General features: G+C 35.9%; 1 protein-coding gene across 2 annotated transcripts in view; it reads right to left on the reverse strand.

Annotated features, from left to right (window-relative positions):
- Positions 1 to 2998: 2998 nt before the first annotated feature.
- Positions 2999 to 13336, reverse strand: part of LMO3 (LIM domain only 3) — a 54822-nt gene continuing 44484 nt past the window's right edge. For both annotated transcript variants that reach the window (XM_040968283.1, XM_040968289.1), the window contains exons 3-4: positions 13070 to 13195; positions 2999 to 3451 (exon numbers count right to left, since the gene is read on the reverse strand). In XM_040968283.1, the coding sequence (XP_040824217.1) occupies positions 3346 to 3451; positions 13070 to 13195 (232 nt within the window). In that variant the 3' untranslated portion in view covers positions 2999 to 3345. The remainder of the gene's footprint in view (positions 3452 to 13069; positions 13196 to 13336) is intronic.

The following is a 13336-nucleotide window of genomic DNA, read 5'->3' on the forward strand; positions in this document are numbered from 1 at the left end:
AGCTAACACAGTCACTTTAGAAAGATCACTTAAATTTGGATAAATGAACAAAATTACACCTTGCAATCACTACTGCTATTTTTGATCGTTTTTATTTTCTCTATAAATATAAACAGCACTAAACTACCTAGCTCAGAGAGCCTGCATTTATATGGAGGATGATACTTTCTCTATGTTCATTTTCAGAAAGTAAATGTCAGGGCAGGCTCTGGCACAAGGGTTAAGACACCACTTGGGTGGCTCATCTGCTGCTTGGAGCGCCCACATCTGGTGTTGGAGTGCTGGCTTCTCGGTAAGGTGCGTGGGAGTCATGCAAGTTGATCCAAGTACTTTAGTTCCCACCACCTACATGAGAGATTTGGACAGACTCGCTGAGTTTGGCTTGGTTCAGTCCTGGCTGTTGCAACTCTCATTTGGAGAACTGAACCAGTGGATGAGAGATCTTTCTCTCTAAATGCTAATTAAACTTATAATAAATTCTAAATAAATAAAATGTATAATAAACTCTAAATAAATTCATTCTAAATAAATAAACAAAATTATGTGCCCTTCTATGCTACTCTCCTTATTCACTCATGAACGTTATGTTTGCTTTTCAGAAATCACCGTAGATCTCACCAATTAAATGCAATCAAATAGTGTCATACCCCTTTTATTAAAAACATAAATTCAATATAAAAAAAAAAGAATGAAAGAATCCAGCAGATATTTATTTAGCAAGATGAAAGCAAAATTACAAACACAGGTCCGTTTTTAAACTCGTTAGCACGCTGGTGGGACGGTGATGCCTGGCAGATCATCCTAGGCAAGCTGTTTCTAGGAGATGCATGTTGGGAAGGGAGCCTTAGCTGCTTGAGAAATCAAGGGTCCATGGAGGTGTCCTCCAGGCGTGTAGGATGCTGAGCTGAGTGAGGTCTGGGCTTCACAACACAGAAAGGAAAGCTGACAACAACACATTGGGGATTTTGAATAGTCGGGACAATCAGCTTAGTACTTCAAGTCAAAAATGCCATTATTAATGGGCACTTAGCTATAAAATGGCCTCCAGCAGAAAAAATTATTCCTGTCTTGCTTCACAATTTCACGGAGATTAAAGATAAGCTAAATAGATTAAGGCCTTAGTATTTAATCCAGGTGAGCAATTTTGTTCATCGTAAAACACATTAAGTATGAATTCCCAAAGGACCAGGCAGAGGGAAGGTTGGAAAGGCCTTGCTTGGTTGGCAAGGATAGTTGGACAGCTTCAAGAAGCTGAGAGAAGTTGGTTCCTGATTGACAAGATTTTGACATATTCATAAAAAAAGTGGACAATAAGTCAAATCTAAACGTGGTCATTTGAAAGGACTACTGACGATTAAAAATTTCACATCCTTAGGAATTTCCAAAAATTGAAAACTGGATCCCACAGTGCCACCTTACAAAAACCACTTCCCACTTATCTTCCTCTTGCATTTTTACTTTGTTTTTGCTTTGCTTCCCTTCAACTATGTATCTTTTCTATTCATGAAATAGGTAATAACATTCTCACATTAATACTATAGTGATTTCATGGATCCCCAATAGCAATTTTTGAATTTTGTTTCTTCTCTGTGTCTCAAATTTGGGTGACAAGTGGCTTGGACACTCTTAACCATGAAATATTTATAAAAATACATTGTCATTCACTTTTCACATAACCATGTTCTTCAACATAAGAGGCAATGTCCAAATTCACATGCATGTTCATAATAAAGCTTTGTTCTTAAAACAAATCAAGACCACATCGGCAAGGGTTTCAGCTTAATGGTTTGGCCCCCACCAAACCGAAAAAAAAAATCAGGTCTACTATTTAATTTTCATCTGTAATGCATATTGCCAGGACAAAACATATGCAAATAACACTGGGAAATACTGCTTTGTGTACAAGTAGTAAAGAAATCAAAAAGATACAGAAAACCCACAGCAAAAGTTTGCTATAAATCAAGATATTTCATTGTGCCTGTATGGAATAGCCTGGCTGAAAAGTTGTTTGATTCCAAGCAGCACAAGTCTTAACAGCAAAATGTGGCTCTGGGGAGAGGGATTGTATTCTCAAGCTTAATTTCTTCATTGCAACTTAAACAATCATTTTTTCATCATTTAGCTTTCTAGAGATTTCTTCTTTATCATGTCGGTAAGGGCATACCATTTCACTTTAAAAACATGAAATAAGGAGATTTTGGCCCACATGTGATGTAGTTTGAGTTGGTGACATAACGAGAGCAATGAGAGAGATACGTCAAACTTAAGGTGCTTGCTTTTTGGATATTAAAATAAATGCTAGTAACATAATTCAGTAGGTTCACAGTCAAATCTTTTCAGTGCCATACATTTATTAAGCCATGGAGTTATCTAACCCTTAGCTCCTGTGGAGAGTCTGGGGCAAAGTTATATAGGAAATGTGTCATTTTAAAATCATCTCATAGTTGTGATAACATTTTTTTTAAAGTAACCCTTTGGAAAATTTTTATGTGATACCCAAAGGCACTAGTTTACATAAGATGTGTGGCTAAAAAAGCAATGCCAAGTCATTGTGTAGGTAAAGAGCTTATGCATACACAAAAAGACTATTAAAAGAATAATGGTCAAGCTTTAAATTTATTCTAAAAATGGCACTTTTCATGTTGGTATAAAATGAAAGTGCTTGAGGATGAAAGATTTATGCATTGTTAAAGCTGATCTTTAACCCCCTGAAAATAGGGGGTGACAAGGAGAACACTGATAGACTCTTAAATTATAATGGCAATGAGTAATGGATGTTGCTAACATGTGTGTGGTGTGTCTACTTTTTAGTACTTTCAATGGTGATAGACTTGTTTTGTCTATCCGTGTATCATTAGTGACATTTGCTCTTCAACTCTTTACTAGAAAGTTACAGCTCATTTAAAATAGCTGGTAGATACAGAAAGCATAAATATACAGTAATGTAAACACTGATTGTACTAAATGCAACGATACAAAGAAGCAAACGGAACACAAATGGTAACACAATAAAACTGTATTACATTTGTGCTTCAAATATTACAATACATTATATACAATAGTCCAAAATAAACATCTCATGCCAGGTGACACAAAAACGAATAGCAAGCAAAAAAATCCAGCAATATGTACATTACTTTTTTTCTTCAATAATAAACATTCAACTCTGAACTGGGGCAATTTCACTACATACAGATGCAGTCCGCCTTTTATTCCATATAACCATTCTGCTTCCCTCTATCTACGCTATTCAGTAGGTTCCTGTGTCAATTTTTATATACATGTGGAGCAAAAAAGATAAAAGAATGTAGTGCTTTATACTCTTAACTGGGTGTTGATGTTAGATCAGCGAACCTGGGGTGCATAACCTTCTTTCATTAAACCTTCCTCGTAGTCCGTCTGACAAAGGATCATGTTATTCTTCAGGAAAAATTTGTCTCCAACGCAAAATCTGAAAATTAAAAAAAAAAAAGAAAAGAAAATATGTTAAGAACTCCACTCAGCTCCACAGAGTTAAAGTTTTGTTTTTCAGAGTTGAAGATTTATTTTGATAATAATGGTTTCATAATTCCCTGAATCTAAAAAGCTTGAATTAAGAGGTTGCTTTCATTATCAAAATTAAACCATTTAGTTCATTTAATGAAGCACCGCACCAACTTGGAATTTCATATAGGTACAGTAAGGTAAACAGCTGGAGCACCCAAGATGACTTTACACCTTTTGTTTGACCATGAGAATAAGATCTAGTCTACCTATATATTCACTTAAAAAACCCAAAGAATGATAATAATATTTACTGTAGTGATTACGGAAGACTTCATCATTAGCCATTTATTCACATAATAAAAAAAGTAAAAGGCACATTTTTTTAAAAAAAAAAAAAGAAAGTGGCACATTTTAAAGCTTCAAAGCTTTCCTTTACTCTGTTATCAAAATGTGATTGATTTCTGGTAATTTCAAAGTGATTAAATCAAAGTGGCAGTGGTTTTAATACCCAAATCTGGACCATCTTCCTTTTATCAGCTGTGAAAAAGCAGATGATACCTTTTTAAAAAAAAAGATTTATTTGTTTTGGACATATTGGCTAAAATCATCACCTTGAATGCTCCACGATCTCATTTGGGCACCAATTTGTATCCTGGCTGCTCTACTTCCCATCCAGCTCCCTGCTTGTTGCATGGGAAAGCAGTTGAGGATGGCCCAAAGTCTTGGGATCCAGCACCTGCATGGCTCAGATCTAGCCTTTGAGACCACCTGGAGAGTGAACCAGCAGATGGGAGATCTGTCTGTCCCTTTTTCTCTCTGTAAAGCTGACTTTTCAATAAAAATATAGAAAATCTTTTAAAAAAAGATTTTATTGGAAAGGCAGATTTTTATTTTATTTTATTTTACTTTTTAATTTAATTTTTTACCAGAAAGAGAAACAAAGATCTTCTATTCACTGGTTCACTCTCCAAATGACCTCAAGGGCCAGAGTTAATCTGCTCTGAATTCAAGAACTTCTTCCAAGTCTCTCATGTGGGTACAGAGTCCTGAGGCTTTGGGTCGTCCTCTGTTGCTTTTCCAAGCCATAAGCAGGGAACTGGATGGAGGTAGACCAGAGAGAGACAAACTGGTGCCCAAATGGGATTCCAGTGCTTGCAAGGGGGTAGGGGAATTAGCCAATGAGCCATTGCACTGGGCCCACAGATGTTACTTTCTTATAGCACTTCCAATTAAATCAAAGAGAGTAACCTGTTTGAACTATATAATATGAATATAATAAATAATATCATTTTCTTTTATTAATTATGCATTTTATAAATTATTGTTTAATGTGCAAAATTATAATGTTTTTACTAAATGTCCTTTTAGTATGATTCCCCAATGGTGACACTTTGGACACAGTAAAGGTCAGCAATGAATGTATGTGCTTTTCCAGTACATTTAACAATAAAGTAACTCTGGCAGAGCTGTATACATATATTTAATTTTAACAACTTAACCTTCAAACTGTGGTGTTTGCTAGAGTTGACCCAGGAAAACTCCTTGTAATTATACAAGTTGACCTCAATGATCTCTGATAGTAGTCTCTATCAGATAGTCAATTTCCAATGATGCTCAAGCAGGAATCATAAAGGACAGATTAAATTCTGTAGTGAAAGCCACCCTTCAATGTTTTGTGAAGTTGGAAGTGTAGATGAGGTGTAGTTGGACTGATTTATATTTGCAAAGATTGGAATGCTAAACAACCAGTGAACCTATTTACTTTCTAACTGTGGAGCTTTGGAAATTTATCCTTATTCCAGCTAAGTAGATAGAGGGGAAAATAGTGTAATAATAAAAAAAAAAGTAGATTGAAAAGAATTAGCTTTCCTCTTAAAGGAAAATTGGTTTGTTTATTTGTGGAATTTATTATTTTTTTTTTCCTCCAGGATTACTGCCTGCCTGATGATGTTGACGGAAAACACACATTTTGCACTGATTCCAAGTCTTCTTGTGTGTGGTCAAGGCTACTAGATACAAATAAGGTTTAAATCCTAGAATTATTCCTTTAATAGTTAAAGGTGGAAATTCAGTTTTCCTTTTCCTGTAATGCAATCATTTTTACAAGTTAGTTGCAAAGAATGTAAGTGAAATACAAATATCTTACCTCAATGTTTGGACTTCAGTAGCATAAACACCTTTTATAAAGTACTTCCTGTGTGCATGTATATAAACCTGATGAAAATTATTCCTTATATTTGATCTAGAAAGTAATACCACTGACCTGTTCAGAAGAAACATATGAGCTTCCTTCCAAGAATCTTCTAAACCTGCTTCTTTTGCATAATTTTAAAATGTTTACCTACCATTCAATGAGATGTTGGATGTGTTATCTAATATCTCATTGGATGGTAGCTAGTGCTGTGAGAGTGTGAGTGTGTGTGTGTGTGTGTGTGTGTGTGTGTGTGTGTGTGTGTGTATTTCAAAATGTTTGGAGGAATATGTAACTTTTAAAAGATATTTATTTGGGGGCTGGTATTTTTGGTGCATCAGGTTAAACCACCACTTGAAACAAATGAATCCCATGTTGGGTTTCACTCCCAGCTGTTTCTCTGCAGATCTACAAGCTTCTGGCTACTGTGTCTGGCATGGCCAAGGGCAATGGTCCGAGTTCATAGGTCTCTGCACCCATTTAAAGACCAGGATGGTATTCCTGGCTCCCGGCTTCAGACTTGCCTAGATTGGGTTGTTGCAGCTATTTGGGAGTGAAAAGGGGGATAGTAGATCTCTTTGCCTTTCCTTCTCTTTCCCCTACCTTTCAAACAAATCGATAAATCTTTTAAGAAATATGTTTTAGGGCATATGTTAGAAATATGAAGTAGAAAAACATATTTAGAAACATGTTTTAAAATCCTTGCAAACAAGGCCTCATCAGCAAGTTTGTGGAAAACATACATCATGAACAAACCAAACACAAGTTTCCAAACTTTTTGAATCAAAACAACATCTGTCAATTTTGTTTTACATAAACTTTTTCATATACTTTTGTAAGCAGTTTATATAAGTAATAGAGAGACTAGGAGTATAACAGTCCTATCTGAAAGATTCTGCTGCAAGGACACTATCAACTGGAAAAAAGTACATTTTATGTGCACTTTAATTTGTACTTAAAGATCTAGCTAAAACAATTCAGGAGGAATATCCCACTTATAACTCTTACAGCCTTAAAAGTTGTATCTAACAATAAATTATTCGATATGTACTTAAGATCATTATCCTCCTTAAAACTCTTCCGTAAATTTAAAAAGAAAAAAACTCTTCCTTACATTTAAACATTAGGAAATTAGAGAAATAGAAATGTCAATATTAAATGAGTAACAGATAATCTGTACCTGATTTTTTATGAGTGGCTGATTTACAACATTATATAGATATATCCATAGGAGATTCAACACTAGCAGAGAAAGATTATTATTAAAGCAATGATTTCCAGAGAATATCACAGGCATATTAGCTATATAACACAGTTTAATTCCTAATTATAAACTGATAATCTTCCTTATCATATGATACTAATTGCTAGGCTATCATCATTGCAATTAGTTTTGTCTTTATTAAAAAAAATTAAAGAACAAACAAGTTCAATCAGATTATTAAATCACCAAATTTTGATGTCTAGAGTTAACAGTAGATTTAATTTTCAGGCATATCAGAGTGATTCCAGTTGCTTATTCTTACAGTCTTGAGGAATACAGGAAAGAAGGATAAAGAAGAAGTCATCCATGGAAAACACGGGACTTAGAATGGATTGGGGCAGGTCATCAAAAATGTATGCTCAGATGTCTTCATTCATAACATCTTTTTTAAGAGATGGAAATGTTAATTCTCTAGCAACTACCAACTATAATTAATTTCCATTTCTACGATTTTTTTTTCAAAAGGAGTGATCTGATTCAGGGCCACTGCTCTCCTAGTCAGCATGCCCAGGTATCAAAAGATGGAGATTTCTATGCAGTGATGGTTTTAGTAGGAAGTTCAGGTTGGATACTTGTGCCACCCTATAAACATGTGGGCAAATGCACTGCTTCTTCATCATGGACAGCCCAAATGATGTTATGCATCTCATCCCAAACAATCCTTTCTGTACCAAGGTAGATTACACATCCCCAAAATTATCCTGTTACGCAAGATCTATTTTACTTTAACTCTTTGGTATCCACTCACATTTGGATGCTCTTATTCAGAAAATAAAATATTCCTCTTGAGCACATTTGAGTCCAGAGAATGAGATCAGACACCCTTGATTCAAATTTGGAGTTTTCTCTATTCTAACCATAATAGGAGTCTCTCAACAATCATGGAAAATGTGTATTGTGAAAACTGCGAAGTCTCCAAACTTCTTCGCAGCAAAATGAACCTTCCATTTTCCATGAATTGTATGGAGTATCCAGGGATAGTCTTAGGCAAATTTTTAAACTTTTTTGTAAGTGACTTAGCACATAGATGCCAGTCACAACAGCATCTAGCGAGTGGTCAGCACTAAGTAAGAATTTGCTGTTACTATTTGTTCATCCCTCCTTCTCAGGCTGTTGTATATCCAGCGTTTCTCCCTTGTTTCTATAAATGTAAATTCTAAACTGTTCTTAGCTTCCATTTCTTACACCGATGTTCTCTGAACATGTCAACTCGTCTTGTTGTCTCCCGAAGCACCTGTTTTATCATTTAATTTGACCTTTCAGATTTTTGGAATGAATCTGTAACCAGGGCAAGGGTAAATGATTTGAGTTATGTTACTTCTGTAGCCTTTGCAGTATTGCCATAAATTACACACCACTTAAGGTGAGTGGTGAAAGACTATTAGTAAAATAGATTAATTCCATAACTCAATAGCTTAAAATATCCAATGCATTTTAGTTGAATAATTCAAATTAGCATTTGTTTTGACCTCCACAGTTGTATATCCACCTCTGAGCATGCTGTGCCTCTTCCTGTTTTCTGGACACACCAAACACGCCCACTTGCATGTCTCAGCATGTTGGTCCGTCTGCCTGGCAAACCCTGTCCTCACTGCTCCCTGCATTTCTCCTCTTCTGCAACCCTTATCAGACACCTCGCCAGTTCCAGGGAGTTCTTTCCTAGAACTTCACATCATTGCCTTCTGATGCTTCCCTCAAAGTCCTAGAAGGACAGATGTATCTGCCCTTGATATAGATCTGTTTAGCATCAATTACTCTCTCCTAGGAGGCTTTGATGTACTGTCTCATAGCTCTGAATACAACTAAAAAAGAAAATAGATTTGTATCTACTTCAGCCTCTACACAGCTTAGTACAGAGTTTTATTCTTCAACCAAATAATGTAGAATTGTACGTATTTGGAGAGATTCCATTTCAAAATAAGCATTGTTTCCCCTTTCTTATAAAATCATCACTTAGGCAAACACAATTTTTTCCAAGGAGGAGAGTCTCGGTCAGCTCAAGGAAATTAACTCCTGGGTGATTGCTCTAGCATTAAAAGGCTGCTTGGGATGGCTGAGTCACATATTGCAGTTCCTGAAGTTTCACTCCATTGGGAGGAGGTAGGGTGTGGGCCAAGTTCTTGGATCCCCGCTGTAATGTGGGAAATATACATTAAGTTCTGGGCTCCTAATTCAGGCTTGGGCCTCCTGTGGCTACTTCAGGTAATAAGTCACCATGGACAATAGATCTCTCTCTGTCTGTGTGTGTGTGTGTGTGTGTGTGTGTGTGTGTGTGCGCGCGCGCACGCGTGCACATCTTCATCTTTTGGCTTTTCAGTGAATTAAACTTTAAAATAATCAAGTATACAGCATTTTCTGATTCTGAATGAGATACAAAATATCTTTGGAATGATCAAAAATACCCCTCCTCTGAATTCCTTTCAAAACAGAGAAACCTTTAGATTTTTAATTCAGGTTCACACTTTTAGCCATATCCCTCTAAAAGGGGCAGAAAAGATCTGTACAAAGGACACCCAATCTATTTTTTATGACATTCAGAAATGCTTTGAGTTTCAATGGCATTTTGATTTAAGAGCTAAAATAAAATGAATGTCGAATAAAATGCATAAACATCAAAATCTTACAATTTCAGATGTCAATAAAGCTTTCCTAAGGCGAAACACCTGACAACTACATATTGGCCTGGTGTCTTACATGAAAAGGTGCAATGCTGCAACTGGTTTGGCAACTAGAAAGCAGCTCAGGAGTGGATTTTCCAAGAAAACGATGGTAGTGAAAGGAGAACATCCTATATTGAAAACATACTGTGTCTTGGGTGACAAAATTTGCCTGCTCTGCTTGGCTGACGAAGATGAGCTGACTTCTTGCATTAAAGAAGTTTGTCTTATAGGGACTGAAGTGACAAGACAATAACCGAGTGCTAATTGTGCATAGCCAGCACTAAAGATATGCAGTCCCATTACGGCATGTAATAAATGAAGCGAACACAGAAATATATTGGGTCCTTTACTAAGGATCCTAGAAGAGTATTTTGCAGTAATAAGAATTGGAACAGTTTTAGAGTCGGAATTTAGGAGTGTTTTTCTTACATGACTGAGTTCTACTGAGGAGATGGACCTAATTGTGAATGCAACTTTTTATTTCAATGGTGAAATAAAACTGATATATGATTTGTAAATAGCATTAACGACCTACAATTACTTTGCATCAGAGTAGAATTTAGGGGGGTTTAGCACATGAATGATGTTTTAATTCTCTGTGTACAGCATGAGTAGAGTAACTAAGCCTGTCCTGATAGAAAAATGGCCAAATGGCATAAATAGATAGCTCCCTATAAGAACAAATAACAAAGGGTCACTAGTAACCAAATAAACATCAACTAAAATTATAATGAGCTATCATCTTTCATCCCTGAAGGTTACCAGGATGTCTTTTTTAGAACGTAATTACCAGTGCTGAGTGAATGTGAGGGAATACACACCGTTGGACATTTTTTGGTATAAGAATAATTGGTGTGACTCTTTTATGCAGTATTTTGGCAAAAATGACCCTCAAATTACAGTATCCTCTGTCTTGTGAAGTATGCTCCTGTGAATTTATCCTGACACAGACTTAAGTATTTGTTATTTATTTATTTATTTATTTGTTATTTATCAAACTACATGTTTGATGATAGAAGACTGACTTAATAGGTGATGCTTCATCCATGAAAATGAACATAAACAAGCTTAAAACTGTAATGACAAGCAAAATGGTATAAAATATAAAATAAATGAAAGAGATCAACGATCAAACATTGGAATTCTTGCTACCTTTGAAAACCCTGTTTAAATGTGAATATACTATAAAGAGAAACTTGTAAAATATGGACATAAAAATACAAAAAAGTATGGCTAGCTGAACATAAAATAGTGAACTATTATCTTTCAGAATGCTGAGACATAGAAGTTTTATTATTTTCTGTTTCTAAATTTTCTATGTTCTGCCATGGTAAATAATCTTATTGGATAAAGACAATTATCAATGTTCCAGGTACATGAAGATATTCTCCACCAACACACCTTCCAAATATATACACATATATGTACACTCTCGGATAGATGTATTAATGCGAGTGTATGGGTGTGTGTTTGCCTACTCTTATGAAAAATAACATCTGTATTTGCCATTTTTTTCACCAAATATCACCTTAGATTGAATACGTCTGCTTTCATGCCAAGCACTTGTTGTAAAAAAAAAGTTGATGATGTAAGATGACATCATAAACTGCCATCTGGATCAAAATGAAATCATAAAGTATACTCTGCCACTTTTGAAGAATCCACATTTAGCGAGAGACACACACACACACGTACGCACATGGAGACATGCAGGTGTCGGTGCAGATTTGCTGGCATATACGCATCTTACTGAAAAATGCAGAGTCGTATTATCAGGTTCCAGAAGTTTGTAAATGGAGAAATAACTTTGGAAATCTTCCCTATTATACTTAATTTTCCTTTTTAAAAAAGAGTTATTTTGAAATTCAGTGTTACCGACAGATATTAATATACATACAGAGAGCTCTCCCACCCAGCGGTTTATTGTCCAGATGGTCACAGTGGCTAGTCCTGGGCCAGGGTAAAGGCAGGAGCCAGGAGCTCCATCTGGGTCTCCCATGTGGGTAGTGGTAGGGCAAAAGCACTTGCATCATCCTTGGGTGCCTTGATTAGGTTATTACTAAGAATTCAGATCAGAATTCGAACATCAGAACATGAAGCAGTGCCCACAGGGATGCCAGCCTCACAGGTGTTGGCTTTACCTGCTAGGCCACAACACTGCTCCTCATTTTGCTTAATTTTCAAATATTGGGAGATTGATGTGAGTGTCTCTACTTTCAGATGTAGAAATAACACTCAGAGGATCTAGTAACATATTTAAGATCACACAGTTATTATTACATCAGTTGATATATGAGGGTACTTCAAAATTGAATGAAAAGAAAATGCTATTTGAGTGACAAGTTTTTTTAAGCATGGCTTTGTCATAACACACATTTTTCACAATAGTTTGAATTACACTTGTATGGTAGTACTGGAATTTGGGACCAGTTCTTCTAATCCTACAATAAGAAGACTTTTTATTGAAGAGTACCTTTCAGGACCAATTACTGAAAACTTAATGCAACTAATATTTAACAATATAGTATGTTCACGAGTTTTCACACTGTCACTGAATTTATTTTCATTAAAATATATCATGTGACCCAATACTTGATACATTGCATTTTTAGCATTGTATCCTATATTCTATCCTAATATTCTCTGCATTTATCATGTAAAATAGGTGCTAGTATTACATAGCTTTCATTGAAAATAAAAGTGAAGCTCTTAATAAAGAATAATATGATTAATATGTGATGCCTTGAGCTAAAATAGTTCTGAATTGACTATTCCAGTTCCTTTAGGCACAAAGAATCAGAGATGTCATGTGGGTGGTTTACTCTTTCACAGCTGATTTGTGACAACATTCAGACTAGAACTGAAATGTCTGGAACCTTTGTACAATATTCATTTTATCATTGCACCTCCAGTGCTGGCAGTTTTTAAATTCTTAGTTCTATCTCGTTCATTTTCCAACAGATTTGAGACAACTCAAAAAGTATGTATGGAATAAGGTTAAAATTGAGGACAGGAAATCAAGAGATGGGGAAATTATAAATACATAAAAACAAGATGAATACAGAATACCAGCTACACATTCCAGTCTATTTACCCTACTGTCAGTTGGGTTGCTCACCCAATTGAAGTAGTAAAAAAAAAAAGTGAAGATATTTTACAGCTGCTTTAAAAAAAATCAGAAAAATAAAGAGAACAGTGTATAGTAAATAGTCTAAAAGTTTAGAGAAGTGTTTCCCTTCTGTATGTGGCTTCCCTCTCTTACATGGTGACTTCTTTAAGGTAGAAGCATGCATGAAAAAGCTTTCTCTAGTGGAAGGTTCTGGCAGGAAATTCACGCTTGGAGAAAAAAGAAAGGCTAAGGAGCCTCACTTCGTAACGTGGATTAGTACACATCTCATCTGTTAACTATGGAGCCAGTACAGACACCTTCTCCTCCTCTGACTGCGAGATGCGATGCAAGCTGCTTACCTCTGATTACAAAGTTGACACGCAAAGCAGTCCAGGTGGTAAACATTGTCCTTGGCCCGCATCACCATCTCAAAGGCAGGGATGAGCTTACTACAGGCAGCACAGTTTCCAGTTACACCAAAGAGCCTGGAGAAACACAAATTATTTTTCAGACTCTTACAGAGAGGACTGAGGTTGTGAACAGAGACGATGCTAACGCGGGAAAGCTACTCATACACAATGTATTCTGTCATACACAAGTGTGGTTTATCCTAGCTGTGCACGTCA

This window comes from Ochotona curzoniae, unplaced genomic scaffold, assembly GCF_017591425.1.
Source record: "Ochotona curzoniae isolate NIBS_2020 unplaced genomic scaffold, NIBS_Ocur_1.0 contig_1482, whole genome shotgun sequence".
Taxonomy (NCBI): Eukaryota; Metazoa; Chordata; class Mammalia; order Lagomorpha; family Ochotonidae; genus Ochotona; species Ochotona curzoniae.